This window comes from Mesoplodon mirus (genome assembly GCF_964341445.2).
Source record: "Mesoplodon mirus genome assembly, chromosome: 3".
NCBI lineage: Eukaryota > Metazoa > Chordata > Mammalia > Artiodactyla > Ziphiidae > Mesoplodon > Mesoplodon mirus.
In genome coordinates this window covers 166,373,463-166,389,341 of record NC_138978.1, presented here as the reverse complement: position 1 = coordinate 166,389,341, position 15,879 = coordinate 166,373,463, and the positions used below count along the sequence as shown (strand labels likewise).

Sequence of the window (15,879 nt, the reverse complement as noted above, 5' to 3'; positions counted from 1 at the left end):
TTGCGGAGCACAGGCTCTATGTGCACGGGCTTCAATAGTTGTTGCATGCGGGCTCAGTTGTTCCGTGGCATGTGGTATCTTCCGGGAGCAGGGCTCGAACCCGTGTCCCCTGCATTGGCAGGCGATTCTTAACCACTGCACCACCAGGGAAGTCCCAAGCCTCATTTATAATTTTTATTTGTCCTTACAAGTTCCTTCCTGTGGTACTATAAAATAATAATGTTATAATCTTCTAATTATTTCCATTGTGGTGTCTACCTTTCTCTGGGCAACTTACAGTTGCCTAAATATCCAGTAAGTCCATAGTGAAATGCTAACAAAGCAATTACCAGAATTGCAATTTAATGTAAGAATGAATTTAAATATTCAGTATAGCATATACAGAATAACCCGTTAAACTAGTGACATTAGACCAGTCTTTTTCAGTCTGTTTGTTAATTAGATGTTCTTCTTTTCTACATCATCTTTCCAAACAAACCAGTTAACATTTTGTGTGTGTAAAATTTAGAGCTTGAGTACCTGCGTGCATATTAATTAGTTTCTTTGTTATTATCAAAAACTACTACTAAAGATGGTCCCACTTGGACTCTGCTAATAATCGGGCTACTGGACTTAAGTCCAGTCCGTGTTCATACTGAGAGTACAGTTTAGAGCTGATGAGAAATATGTGGTGTGGGGACCATTACTGGAAACGCAGAAAGAAAGAGTAGGGTTTGTTTTCTTGTAAATGTGATTTTCAAAGTTAAGTGGAATAATCATGGCTGTGAGGAGGATAGCCAGGCAGCCTATGAGAATAGTAATACATTTTCTAGAATATTTCTTTTCAGTTGAGGTCAATACCAACTGGTTCCTCTGGAAAAGTTAAGTGTTAGGTCCTTTGAGGGAACCACAGTCCAGTCCTCCTGTGGTGCTGGCTTCACATGGGAAGCATGAATCCAACTGAGTTGTCCCTTCACTTTGGTAGCCTATGGGGTGTGCAGCAGCAGATAGGGTCTCCTCCAACTTGGTGACAGCTGTCTTTCTTCTGGAACACCTTTATGTAGATGAAGTCTCCCAGTTGACAGGGGTGGCCGACTTCCTCTTGGCAGGTCCTTTCAGATCTTTGTGACTTTAAGTCTCAAGGTTTCTGGGAAAAGAGAAGTCTTGAACACAATTTTAAGTATTGAACATAATTATGAGTGGATTCCATTAATTGGACACAGAATATGGCCTCAGACCAAAATTCATAGGCCTGACAAACATAAGCTCAAAAGAAGACATTCCATGCCTGCTTGCAGGGGCCATTCTAATTAATTTCTAACAAGACTAGTGATAAAGCTCTAGGCCAATGTTAACCTGCTAGATGCTGAATTTTATTCAAGGTGTTTTTGTTTTGTTTTAAAGTTTGATTCACTTGTTCTCCTTGTCTAGAGGACTGGGGCTTATAGGAATCTGCAAACGTTTGTATAATTCCTGGACAGTGTAGAAATAAAGTGACTTCCTCTGATTCAATATAGTAAGAGAGCCTCTGCCACTGCCTGGACACCAGCTTTTGAAGAGGAAAACACTTCAGGCCACCCAAACACGATATACACCATAAGTAGACACAGTCTCTTATCTTCCGCAGGCATTACTTCTATGAAATCCAACGGCCACCAGGTTCCTGTTAAAGCTGGTCAAGAAGAACTTTCTGTGCTTACTTTGGGAGTGGACTGTAAAGAATTGTGTTGCCAAATAACACATCTCCAAATAACACATCTTTTTTTAACATGTTTTGAATAATTTTACCTTTTTGGTAAGTGTAGTATGAGTTCAGTGCCTTTAAAATATCTCTTTTATTCAGGTGATTTTGTTGATGACACAACATCAACCAAGCAAAAGGGCACTAGTTTGTGCTAGGTAATTCCCCTAGTCCAGTCAAATTTCTTTTAGCCCCTTTTCTGTTCTTTTTGTCCAGTTTCTTTTGCAAAGCATGGTTTTAAAAATGAACATTTCTTGTTGTATTGAAAGTGGAGCTCTGCCATGTTTTAACAGCAGCTTTTGCAGCTGTCAGCAAAATGGACTACTGATATCTGAACAGGCAGTTGTAAAGCCCCTAACAAATCAGCTTTCGATTTGACATGAGATTGTTTTCATTCTCATTTAAGTCAAAAGTCTTCTATTTAAAAAAAATTTTGCATGACAGATACCAAACACATATTTACTACAAATATAAATTTTGATTTTAATTCCAGAATCAAAAATTGCAGCTCTAGTAACTATTAACTCAGCAGCTTGTGCCAATTTAATTCCAGACAGAACACAAGCCTCCAAGATTTCGTGAGAAGTCACTACATAGAAGGCTTAAGTTGCCATTCTTATTCTGGGTACATGACCCATCAGCAAACGTGATCAAATCTGTATTTTTTTTTTTTTTTTTTTTTTTTTTGCGGTATGCGGGCCTCTCACTCTTGTGGCCTCTCCCGTTGTGGAGCACAGGCTCCGGACGCACAGGCTCAGCGGCCATGGCTCACGGGCCTAGCCGCTCCACGGCATGTGGGATCCTCCCGGACTGGGGCACGAACCCGTGTCCCCTGCATTGGCAGGCGGACTCTCAACAACTGCGCCACCAGGGAAGCCCCAAATCTGTATTTTGATCTGAGACATCTGATAAATCAGGTCGAGGCCTAGTGTCTTCTTCTATTACTAATGTACAGTCATGATCATCTACTTGACAGGATCTTGAAAGAGGGTTTAGGAGACTGCACCTTCCAAGCACAATATTAGGACTAGATACCAATGCTCACTCACAGTTAGCTTGATGGTGCACTGACAAATGCTGGGTTTATGCACTTGTAAGATCACTGTCATGGCACATGGACATGCATATAAGTCAAATGCCCCAAGGTAAGAGGTTGGGCCTTTTCACTAAGAATTGTGGCTGCTGCCACTGCCATTGCTCAGAGGCATCTAGGCATTCCCAGTACTGCAGCATCTAGAAAATCTGAGAAATAAGCTATTTGTCTATGGCCTAGTCCCAATTTTTGAGTCAATACTCTACTAAGTGGTAGTGCATGTTCAAACAAATGGAAACGTTTTTTCCAGATCTGGAATCCCCAAAGCTGGGGGAAAGGCTATAGTCAATTTCAGTTGTTCAAAATCCTTGTCAGATTCTAAGGACCAGACCAAGGGTTCTGGAGAGTTATCATGGAATTGCTCTGTCGGAGGTTATGCATGCTTGGCAAAAGCTGGGATCCATTATCTATAAAACCCAACTAGTCTCCAATATTGTCCAAGTTGTTTTCTTGTAGCTGGCTGTTTTATGTGCAAATTTGGCTGACTCCTGGATTGTGACACTTTATGGCCTTCAGCTGACAATAGATGCTCTAAATATTTACTTCGGCTTGGCAATACTGCAGTTTTGTCTAATGAGGCCTTATGATCCCATGAAGCAAGGAACTGCAATAAAGCCAAAGTAGCAGTTCTGCGTTGTTTTTTAGTTTCTGAGGCTACCAGCAAATCATCTATGCATTGTATGATCACGGATCCCTCTGGTGGAACAAATTGTTTCTCACTTTTCCTGTAAATGAAGGGAGAAAATAGTAGGGGAGTCTTGAAACCCTTAAGGAATTTTTTTCCCCACAAATATTGGGCTCCTTCATAAGTAAAAGCAAACAAAAATTTAGCCGTGTCCACTAGAGGGACAGAAAAAAACAAAAAGCAGAACACAGATTGATCAAAAAGAAATATACTTTGCAGACAATGGTACTGAAGTCAGAATAGTTGCAGGGTTAGAGACTACAGGGGTTTATGTGACAACAAATTTATTTCTCTAAGATCTTTTACAAATCTATATAGTGATCGAGTATTTTTATCACATTTACATTCCTTCTTTACTGGAAGTATCGGGAGTATTAAAGGGTGAATGTCCCTTTTTAATTATCCCTAATTTTCTAATTCTTTTATACTCAGCTTTATTCCTTCTAATTGAGCTCTTGACAAAGGATATTGTTTATACATGGCCATAGCTTATCTTTCCTGTAAGCTATTTTTATTGGTTCCAAATCTCGAATTAAAACAATCCCATTAGTCCCTAGGGCTCTGAGTGATGCCTCAATTTGTTTTGGGGTGCTTTTCCAGCATGGTGTGAAACTGCCACTCTTTGCCATTCCCCTTTTCTTCCAGAGGGTACATAGCAACCAATTCACCTGCATCCCCCTTTTTTCAGGGAGCTCCACGAACACTCCATCCAGAGTACAGAATATAGTGGCCTTCAATTTGCACAGCAGGTCTCTCCCTAGTAGGTTTACAGGAGAAAGTAAAGCACACATGCTCCTCAATAAGGCACCTGTCTGTATGGGAATCACAGAGGAAAAGGAACAAGAGGGCTAACCCGAAACACCAACAGCCTGTACTATCTTTTGTCAGATGGAAAGTGAGAAATTTCTGAGGAAGTTGCAGAATAAGTAGCACCAGTATCTACCAGAAAAGGCAAGGCTAACCCAAATAAAAGCTATTGACATATTTAGTTCCTCACTTCCCACCTCTGAGATTCCCTCAATCTGTCCATTCTGAGCCACTTGCCAAGTATTTCCTAGCAAAGGGATCTGCCTGTCTCTGTAACCTCCACGTGCTCCCATTGCCCTTTATGGTCCTTCCAATACCCTGGCATTTTGCAAAGCAGTTTTCTCGTCTTCCTTTGCTGTCTTCATAGGTTGGCCAGAGTAGGGTTTATTCCCTTTAGTGAAGAGTTCTAACTAAGCAGCCAACACAGCAGTCTTTAATCTCTCCGCTTCTTCTTTGTCTTTCTCTGGATTATCCCCAAATTGAGTAGCAGCTGCAAAGATTTGAACACTAGTCTATGCTTGCCATCCTGCCACCTTTTCCTTAATTTGGGTTTGGAGAGTTGGCGAGAGCCAAGAGAAAGGTTGTTACGACTAGAGTGTGGATTTGACCTGCCCCTGGGTCCATGCCCATACAACTAGAGAAAGCAACAAACTGAGGATGGAACTCAACAGAGGACTCACATCTTCTGCTTACACTGCCCACAACTTTCCGAAGCTCACCTTGATTGGAAAGGTGTCCAGTCCTGCCATCAGCAACCTCTCTCAATGGGTCTCTCATGCCATCAATTCTTCCAGTGTTGTAGGGAGGGGTGGAGAGTCGACTTCTCTCAGCACTATGCCCTCTTCTAGGTGAATCACTTTCCGGTCCACAATGAGCTTGCTCCATCAAATACTCAAAATCTGCTGGTCCCAGAAGTCCCCAGAGCAGCTAGTACACATCCCCATGCGGGGCTGTAAACTGAAAACATGCTGAGGAGCATTACTGCAAACTTTTGTGGATCTTCCTGGAGCGTGGGAGCGAAAAAAGCTTTTAGATGAATGACATGAGCAGGGGAGACGGGCACAGAAACTCAGCATTTCCTTTGTGTCCGAGGGGCTTGGGTAGCTTCTCGGCTGCGTCAGCTTTGCTAGAGATCCAAATAGGAGGGCTGGTTTTCTTCACATTGAGGTAGGAAAAAGGTAGGATTATATGGCACCTTGGTTTCTTTTCCCGTATTTGTATTTATCAGCCTAGCTCCTTGCTCTTTTCTCTTTCTCCAAGTAACTAGTGTGACTACTCTCCATCCTGCTGCCTTCATATGGGGACACCATTCTCAATCATCCCAGGATCTTGATCATTTCCCATTTCTGCCTTTCCAGCTCCATGGTGTGTATATAAAAAGGGACTCCTGGAGGTGGAGTATGGTCTAGGCCATGAAGTGGACTCAGGGCTGGGCCAGGAGGCACACGATTCTGCATCCTCAAGCAGGGCAGGTAACACATTATCAGTTAGGAAAGTCGAATCTTTCTTAGGGAAACCCACTCACCAAGGGAACCACTGTCTAAAAGATCATCATCTACACATTCTCAGGAGTCAGTCTGAGGCAGGGAGAGTGAAGCGAGGCAGGAGGAACAGAGGGGATGAGACAGCAGAGAAAGGTGGAGGTTGTTTCTGTCAAAGAGGAAACACCTTTAATTCCCATATTCCTGAGTTGTGAGGCTGGCAAGAGGCTTATTTAGCCATTAGGAAGAGTTATACATATTTGCAAAGGACAGAGAAAGAAATTCTGAAAGAAAGAGGAGAGGAAGTCTTTCCCCTTATTTTCAACAGGAAGAATTAAGCCTCTTCTTTTTAATTTGTATTTGCCCTTGCAGTAGGCAGACAAGTATTCTACCCGTTTTTCTCTCCCTCTGAATAAATGAATTAGGATCGTATTTTCAGATCTGAAATAGATCTGAAGGAATGATTCCATCTAGGTCCCTGCCTTCTGGCAGCTGACTGTCTAAATCATTTAGGACCAGTAGCTGTCTGATCACCTCTGATGTTCTCCCAGGTGGAGATGTCACCCACCAATGTTGGTAGTGGCTTTCAGTGTTTTAGCAACTTGATAGGTTCAGAGTTTTATTTTGCCTATTTGAAGTCCTTTCTGCCATAAAGTATCAGATAAATAGCATTAGATAATTAATTTATCATAAAAACTAGAAGATTCCTCACTGTTTTGACAGGGTCGAGATGCGTACCTGTTCTCGTCCTTGAAGATAACTCTCACCTGTGGCATTTAGCAGGTCGGTGGATGTAATCTAGACATACGATTCAGTATTTTTAGAGTGCCACTTAAATCCTACATCCTCCATACAACCCGTTTAACACTCTAATCTGCCCTTTTAACAACCTTTTCACTATAATATATGCAGTAATTAATTTAACCCTTTTGAATCTGTTGTTTTAAAAAAATGCTTACTTCACAGGATTGCTATGCTATATAAAAATTATTTTCACAGGTGTATATCTATCTGCCTAAAGCTCCATGAAGGGATCATGTCCTGTACTATTTGATATCTTCCAGAACACCTAGCAGTAAGAGCTAGGCCTAGTGGGGTGGGGAAGGGGTATTCCATTGAGATAGAATCCAGCTCAATCTAGGAAAAAAACTTCCTAACAATTAGAACCACCCAGGCAGGATGTTTCAGGAACCAGTGAGCTCTCTCAAATGCTAGAGGCTCTTCAGTAGAGACTACAAGACTACCAATCATGGTGCCCTATGAGGAATTCCTACATTGAGTAGGGTGTTCAGTTCACTGGCTGCTTTGGAGAGAGGACTGGCATTTTGACTCTGAGAGGAAAAAAGAAGGGATTACTTAATGAAATGTACTGCGACTGAGGTCATGAGGGCTGGATTTCTGCTCTAATGGCCTTACCTCTCCATCCCCCTCAGTCCAGAGGAAAGGTGAAACTAATGTCAAGGTTCTCTGGAGATTCTTAGATGATGGAGAAACAAGAATGCAGAGTTAAATAAACACCTGGTGTCACTAGACTGCTTACCCTCATATACCAAGGAGAGGTGAGGAAAGGGAGAGACAAAGAGACATTCCTCTTCTGCCATAAAGATTTGTTAAGACACGATTAGACAACCAGAGTGTGGCTAGATGCTGGAAGATAAGAACACTTCCTGGGGAATGAAACCTTGGGAAAACATCTTTGGCCTCCACTTGTGGCTCTATGGATGTGAATCCTGTTTGCCACGATAACCAGTCTCTTCTCTTGCCTTCAGTCACAAGTCCCCCTCCCTTCTCTACTCGTTGCCTGTGCCGAGAAATGAGACTGAAAAGACCCCAGTAAAGGTGATGCAGGTTTTTAGCCTGCAGTCACCTAAATCCTACTCTAAATCTTCTCTAGGGAGCTAATGCACGAAGCATGTGGTAGGAGAAGGGATATTTCAGAAGTTTCACTGTGGGCATTTTCCTAACCTAACTTTTCATGGCAGCTATGATGGTGGCCTCTTGGCAGGTCAGCTCACAGGCAGATGTCATGTTCAGAGAGCACAGGAATAAAGCCATTTTACGGACACACTGAGATTTCCAGAACAGCTAATCTAACCTTTCAACCTTCCATCCTTTTGTTGTTGACTGCGATTTTTATAATTTATACTTCATTATTCTTCATAATGGAAAGAAATTGAAGAGTGATTACAATTTTAATATGCATATGCTAATACTACCCTGTATTCAAGGAATGCTTTTTAATTTCCAAGAGTGCCAGAGGCCTTTCCAGAGAAGACATATTACTGAAACTGCAAAGCTTTGCAATTCAGTAAGACAGGAACATCACACCCCAGTTCTAAGAATAGAAGGGTGCCTTTCCCAAGGGAACCACAGAGCTCATGAGAAGTCTCTCCTGGGACTGGCCAAACGGAATTTGAAAAGTGGAAATGAGGACTCTTTCTTATGGTATAACACTGACCAGAGTTTGGTCTTTAAGCATGAAAAATATTGAAAAAATATAAAGTGCTTACTAACTGGGCTGGCATTTAACAGTGGTTAATTTGCTTAATTTAGGAAAAAAGTCATTTTGTTGCATCTTTCAAAATTTAACCCTCAAAATTTGCCATAAAATATGTATGAATACTTCTAAGAGACTCGGGCATTCCAAAGAAACATCAGTCAGGTTCCAAGTCTCTATGAGCTCGAGACGCTCCTTTTATATTCAGAAATTTCAATAGCTGAGGATGAAAGAACCAGAAAGGAAAGGGTGGGGGGATTGTGGGGAGCCAGCTTTGCAAAATATCCCCTGCTTTCCCACAGACAGCAGGCTGCCTTAAGCATAAGCCTTTCAGAGTATTCAGTGAACATAATCTCAACCCCAGACCTCTCAGGTCCCTCTGTTCAAGGAGTAAAGATCTTCATATCCCATTCAAACAGTAAAACGTCTAAAATGTTACTGTTTACTGAGCTTTAACAGAAAGAGTGCCCCCTGGTTCTGTGCAAATGCACGTACCAAGGTAGGTCAGCACTGCTTGTACGCACGCCTGTGGAACTGCTATCAATCCAGCAACAAAAAAGCTTTAGTCGTGCGGTGTGCCCTCCAAAATGGCCTTCCAGGTTCCTGTGGTAGAGGCACACCACTATGGAAAGAGAACCCCATTACTGCAGAAATACTTTTATTTACTAGAATGCAAGCTCAGGAGTGACTGGGTTTTTCCTGGTTTTCCTTTTTCTTTTCCCCAGTCTCTGCTGTATGGTGAGCACCTTAGAATACAGGTCAGCAAACCTGGGCCTGCAAGCCAAATCCAGCTGGTGGATTTTTGTATGGCTCATAAGCGACAAATGGTTTTTACATTTCAAAATGCTTTGGGAAATAATTTTTGAAAATATTGTGATACATGACAATTAAATGAAATTCAAATTTCAGTCTCTATTCATAAAGTTTCATTAGAACCCAGCCACACTCACTTGTTTACATTATGTCTAGGGCTGCTTTCACATGCTACAATGGCAGAGTGAAGTTGTCGTGGCAAAGACCGTATGGCCCACAAAGCCTAAAATATTTACAATCTGGCTCTTTACAGAAAAAGCCTGGAAGAGACTACCTCATAATAGGCACTATCTGTTGAATGAACAGAGCCACCCTACGCAAATGGCTATCGGACCGTACTCAACTCTTTGGAGCAACAGCCCATATCCATTACAGACCACTAGCTGAGGGTACCAAACTGGGAGTGAACTGGATTATTATTAGGCTGCTATTCCACTGAAGCTCACTCACAAAAAAGTTTCTGGAATAAAACATTCTTTCAGGTGTATGAAACTAAAGGTGAAGCCTTACATTTAGAATATACAATTACTTGTGTTTGCCTTGGTTCTTTCCCTTGAAAATCCTGAAGACTATTTTTTATGTGGTTCTTCCAAAAGGCTCCTAAACCTCTGGTCACAGATTAGTACTGACAGTAGGACGAAAGCAGGGCATATAGGAAAATCCATAAAATCATTTGCAGAGAGACTGCAAAATACATCACACAATAATTGATTAACCTAGACTGTTACCACCTTTGGGAAGTTTAACTTAGAATTCATGAGAACCCCTGCCCAGTTCCAATGCAAGATCTGCTTCAGAACTTGGGCACTAGGGAGTTTGATTCAAAAACTGATCAAGGACAAATGACTCACAGAGAAAGGAGGGCAAATTAAAACCATAAACAAATGGGAAGATTTCTTAATTCTCATACTGAGAAGCTGTAATGATCTCAAGTGAAAAGAAACAAATAATTGTAGGCACTCAGATGTCTTAGTGACTAAACCATAAGAATGACAATGGAATTTGTATAGTATAATCTTATTTATTAACAGAGATTAGCATATCATTCTCAGTAAGTAGAATTTAGAGATAAATATGGAGTACAGAGGTTTACTTTTGCAAAACTACAAAATTTCTTAGTGATAAAGTTGAGACTGTAACTTAAAACTCCCCTAAACTCCATGTTTGCCTCCATTTTTGTTTGAAAGTGGTCGCTGGAACAGATCATTGTGGTTTATTGTGTACTTCTCCAGCTTCAACTCACACTACTGTCTTGCACTTTGTTTTGTACATACGGAATCTATCCTCTTAACTTTTGTTTCTGATAAACTTACCTTGGAACAGCACTTTTAGATTTACAGAAAAATTGCAAAGAAAGAGTTCCCATATAGCCTACACTCAATTGCCATATTATTAACATCTTACATTAGTATGGTACATTTGTTACAATTAATGAATCAATACTGATTGATTAATGAATCGATACTGATCAACCAAAGTCTATACTTTGTTTAAATTTCCTTAGCTTTCACGTAATGTCCTTTTCTGTTTCAGGATCCCATCCAGGATATCACATTACATCCAGTCATGTCTCCTTAGGCTGTGAGTTTCTCACTTTCCTTATTTTGATGACCTTGACAGTTTTGAGGAATACTGGTCAGGTATTTAGTAGAATGTCCTTCACTAGGGATTTAGCTGATATTCTTCTCATTTAGACTGGATTTATGAATTTGGGGGAGGAAGATCACAGAGTTAAAGTGTCATTTTCATTGTATGATATCCAGAGTACATAGTATCAACACAACATAACTTTTGATGTTGACCCGGATCACCTGGCTAAGGTAGTATTTGTCAGGTTTCTCCACTGTAAAGTTAATCTTTTTTTTTTCTCTCGTTCCATACCGGACTCTTTGGAAGGAAGTCACTATGCACAGCCCATCCTTAAGGACTGGGGAATTATGTTGCATCTCCTTGAGGATGGAATAGCTACATAATGTGGAATTCTGCATGGGAAACTTTTCATTTATTTATTCAATCATTTATTTATATAAGCATGGACTCATGGATATTTATATTTTGGGTTATAATCTATAATCCAACACTAGTTTATTTTGTTGCTCAAATTGTTCCAACTTTGGCTACTAGAAGCCACTCGAGCCTTTTTCTTTGCTTCCTTTGGTCTTGAATGTTCGTTTACCTCTTTTCAGGATTCAGCTGAGATGAAAACTATTCCCAAGTCCCCTATCCTGATCCTAATCTCCCAACACTCTAGATTATATATTTTTCCAGTACATCTAAAATTTATGTCTACTATGGTACTTACATATTTTTACTTATCTGTCTCTCCCACTGGACAATAAACTTTTTGAGGGTACTGATTACGTCTTATTTATTTTATATGCTTAGTATATAGTACATAGTGCCTCGCTTACACAAAGGAGGAGCTCAACAAATATTTCTAGAGTGATCACTATGATTTTCTCTTTAGTCCAAGAATCCAGGAGTGCCTAACATGTTAACCAGAAGCCACAAAGGAGTTGGTTACTAACTGCTCTGGTGGGAATTACAAGGTGCTACTATTGTAATTATTAATGTCAGTCATGAAACACATGTAATACAATAGGCTCAGGATCTAAGTTAACACTTCTGCACGTCTCATGTCTACGTAAGCAGACTTTTCCTGAATATTAATCCCAGTTACATGGGCATAATTACATTAAGGGCAATGACAAATTACCTTTATATTTAGAACCAAGGGTAGGCAGCTTCTAGTTTTGCTTAGCTTAGAGAAGTGGTGTCCTCAAAACAGCACACAGGAATTTGGGTCATGAGGTTCCCAAGTGACTTGCTGCTGGTTGAGGACGGCATAACCACTGAAGAAATAAATCTGCTGAGTTGCATTCTTTGTTGTCAATACATATTATGAGAAAATGACTTTAAAAATTAATCAAGACTCTTCCAAGATATAGGAGTTAAGACGAACTCTAATAAGCTGAAACAGGTTTTTAGGTTGGATCATGCTAGTCCAAGCCACCATTAACTCTTGACTGATCACCTTCCTAACTGCACTCTTGCCCTCATCTATCCATTTACCATAAATGAGATTGTGTCATTCCATTTAACACTTCCACTTAACTGCTTTTATAACAAAATTCAAATTTTCAAGCATGCCCTAGAAGTTTCCACATATCTTTTGGGCTCCTTCACCTCTTCAAACTCATCCCACACTCGTCTCTTCCTTGACTAGTAATGGTCCAGCCATGCTGATCTTTCTGAGGTCGTGGCATGGTCCCATAAGATTTTTGATGTCTAGTAGCTCAATCTTCTTACAAGAACTTTTCAAAGTTTTTCAGTCCTTAATGTTTCTTATGCATGAGTTCTGTACCTAAGAACAAAGGCAACTTTGTCTAAGAAACCCCTACAAATACACTGAAATAGAGATTAGGTTAAAACATAAAAACCCCTATTCTTCATGAGTTAGAAGCTTTTTTGGTGTTAAAATGTATATTATCTTTAAGCTTTAGTTAACTAATATGTTATTTTTCTAAGAAACAGTAGTATTTGTTTGATTTTGACATCCTGCAAAGACTAACTCAAATTTTAAAATGGTTTCTATTTACAAGAAAAAGTTAAACACAAATTTAAATAAAACAACACTGCCTTCTTAAAATAGTAAGTTATTAAAAAATTGAGTTCCTTTGATAACTAAAGGTACCTTACTGCAACCTTCCAAATGTATGGAAATTAACATAACCATACAATGCTGACAACTTGAAATAAAACAAAGAGTCAGACCAAACAAAAACCATAATAATCTGCTTCTATTTAAACACATTCAAAAAGGCATTAACTCTCTGCTTCTATTTTGATGACTTTCTGAACATATCTGCCTAAGTAAAGTTCTTTAAGTGAAGAATCTACATGTGAATATTCTTTCTATATTTTTGCAAAAGGACACTCACTAATCTCAGAAAAAAGCCCAACTGACATTGTTCTGGTTGATGACAAATGTAACTTTTGAATGATAGTGACTTTTTCTCTCAGAATTGAGTCCAAAAGTTATCAGGTTCTTAATTCCCAGAAGTTAGTTAAGATATAATTGTCTTGAAGCTCTAAAAACTGAAAAATTTCACTTAAGTTTCAGGCTGACTCATTTGGCAGTAAAAACTGACCTGAACTAATGCAAGACTATTTTTAGTCTTTATTAATCTCATATAACGTGAACATTCATACATTTTGCTGCAGAAATATTAATGTGTTTGGAAACAGTTTGCTCTAGACTCTGTTGGAGGGTGTTACATAATACGTAGTGTATGTACCCTATTACTTTCCTAAAAGTCAGAAAGTTCTAAATTCCAAAACGCATTTGGCTCAAGGGCTTCAGAAAATGAAATGTGGACATGCAGTAGGTTTCAATAATTTTAAATAGAGGGATACATGGGATATTCTGATCACCCTTATTATCCATATACTCATCACACCAAGCTTTTCCAAGTGTCTATTTTTATAAAATACATGTGGCATATAATTCTGTTTACAACTTTTTCTAAAAAGTGTGCAGACTTAAAGTAGCTCAAACAGAAAGCTTCACGCTACTTTTGCTTAACCTGCTACTCTTAAGTTCTTTCCTTTTACAAATTGAAAACAATGTGTGAAACTAACTAGACAGTCTAAGAGATTATATGGCTTGGAAATTTGGATAATAGGGCTTCAATTTCTTTTCCTCTAAGTGAGAGCCTGGCAAACCATGGTCTGTGGGCCTCCACCTATTTCATAAACAGCTTATGCCCACTTGTTTATATATGCTCTTTCTGTGGCCACTTTTCTGCCACAATGGCAGAGTTGTGTAGTTTGCAAAGCCTAAAATATTTACTATCTGGCCCTTTATGGAAAAAGTTTGCTGACCTTTGCTCAAAGTTGATCACCCCACAATGGTACTAATACCTGTGACTATCTGATAGCCATGATTTTATAAAATAAGTTGGTTTGTCTACATATAGGGCTTATTTAGGGCCTTATGGGTAACATTTCAAAGGAAAAGACAGAGATAGCTGTCACAGACTGATATTCCCTTTCTGTCTGAATGTGGTCTCAACAGGTCAAAATGTTAGACCCTTGGCCAGATCCAGAGGGACTGAGGAATCTGGTACTTGCTGATAATATAAATCTGGTCAGAGAATGAAGAGAGAACTTCATAAAGTAATTAATCTTTCTACCTACTGTAAACATTAAAGAATCCATATACTTTATGTTGGTATGCATAATTCCAAAGAGGTGGGGAAATATGGACCTTAAAAATTATTCATCAGTATATTATACTATAGTTCATGTGTGCTACTTCTTGAAAAGATAAAATTATCTCTTGCCACATCGGACAAAAAGTTTCCCAGCTCAGCTGTGGCTCAATAAACTTTTATTATTTTTTGTTATTTATTTTTATTCAAAAGAATTTGTTTCCCTATCACAAAAATTAGATAACCATACCACCAACAGCAGCAAAGTCCGTAGAGTTACATAGATGGTGGAGAGTTCACTGGGTATTCCCAATGTCCCAAAGGTCATAAAGGAGGAAAAAAAAGGAAAAGAAAAAAATACTCAAAACAAATCCAAAACCCATGATGACTTTGGGGAGAGACATCACATGACAGTTTCTGTCTTCTCTTATTGTCAGCTGCAGATGTATTTCAGCCGGATCAAGTACAACTCAACTGGAGTAAACCCTTCATACCAATTCTAGCACCTAATAGGGAGAAAAAGGAATCAGTATAATAAAATAGTTTTAAAATATAGGAAGAGTTTAATCAGTCTTTATTATATTGTAAATGGAGAACCAAATCAAGTATACTTTTCCCAACTGCTTTGGCTAAAATCAAAGAATTTGAAGGGATTAGACATTAATCCATTCTTACTTTCAATTCAATAGTTGCATGAACTCTTTCAGATTAGTTATCTCCACAGTCAACAAAGGAGCCTTCAAGATAAACTAAATAAAACATATAGATAAGTGAACTGACTGATCCATAGCATGAATATAACATTTTTGGAATATTATGTTGGTATCTTTCCACATTCATAAGAAAAAGTTTAAGTATACATTTTTGGAATATTATGTTGGTATCTTTCCACATTCATAAGAAAAAGTTTAAGTATTGCTGTTTAGAATTTTAATCCATTTATTTCTTGCACTGATAAACATTTTATAGTGATCAAGGTATACAGGACCTAAAATCTTGTCTTTTCCTATTGCTTCATTTATTTTCTAGTCAAGCATTTGGGTGTCGAGATATTTTGTTAGCTATTAGACTTAAAGTAGTACCTTATCATACAAAAAAGTTGTGCTAAAACTAAAAATAAGAAGAATTATACTTCAATAAAGATGTATAAAAATAAATAAAATAAAAATAAGAAGAAGCAATGATCAGTTATAAAAAGAGTAGAAGAAATGGCTGAGAAAGGACATTGAACATGTGGACAATTATGAGCACTGTCAAAAAGGATTATGTTAGATGGAGACTGTAATTCCAGGTGGCAAAGAATTAAAGGAGCAACTTATCTTCTGCCGTGCTAAGGCTTGACTTATATCTGTGCTTTCATAATGCTTTTTGTCTTTACATTTGCCAAGCAGGCTACTTTACATAAGAGGTCAATGCTGTTGAACAAAAATCTTAGATTTGTCGCTGAGATCCTGTAAGTATGTATGTAGTTTTGAGCTTTCTGTAGAAACATTAGCAATCCCAATTGCCTCAAAGGCCAAACTTGTTGAAGAATACAGTACAGCTTTTTCAATACATGCCTTGCCATGAG

The 15,879-nt window shown here is 39.0% G+C and overlaps 1 protein-coding gene across 3 annotated transcripts in view; it reads right to left on the bottom strand.

Annotated features, from left to right (window-relative positions):
• Positions 1-14,486: 14,486 nt before the first annotated feature.
• The window catches only part of COP1 (COP1 E3 ubiquitin ligase), a 223,871-nt gene continuing 222,478 nt past the window's right edge, over positions 14,487-15,879 (bottom strand). For all 3 annotated transcript variants that reach the window (XM_082613771.1, XM_082613773.1, XM_082613772.1), the window contains one exon: positions 14,487-14,815. In XM_082613771.1, the coding sequence (XP_082469897.1) occupies positions 14,798-14,815 (18 nt within the window). In that variant the 3' untranslated portion in view covers positions 14,487-14,797. The remainder of the gene's footprint in view (positions 14,816-15,879) is intronic.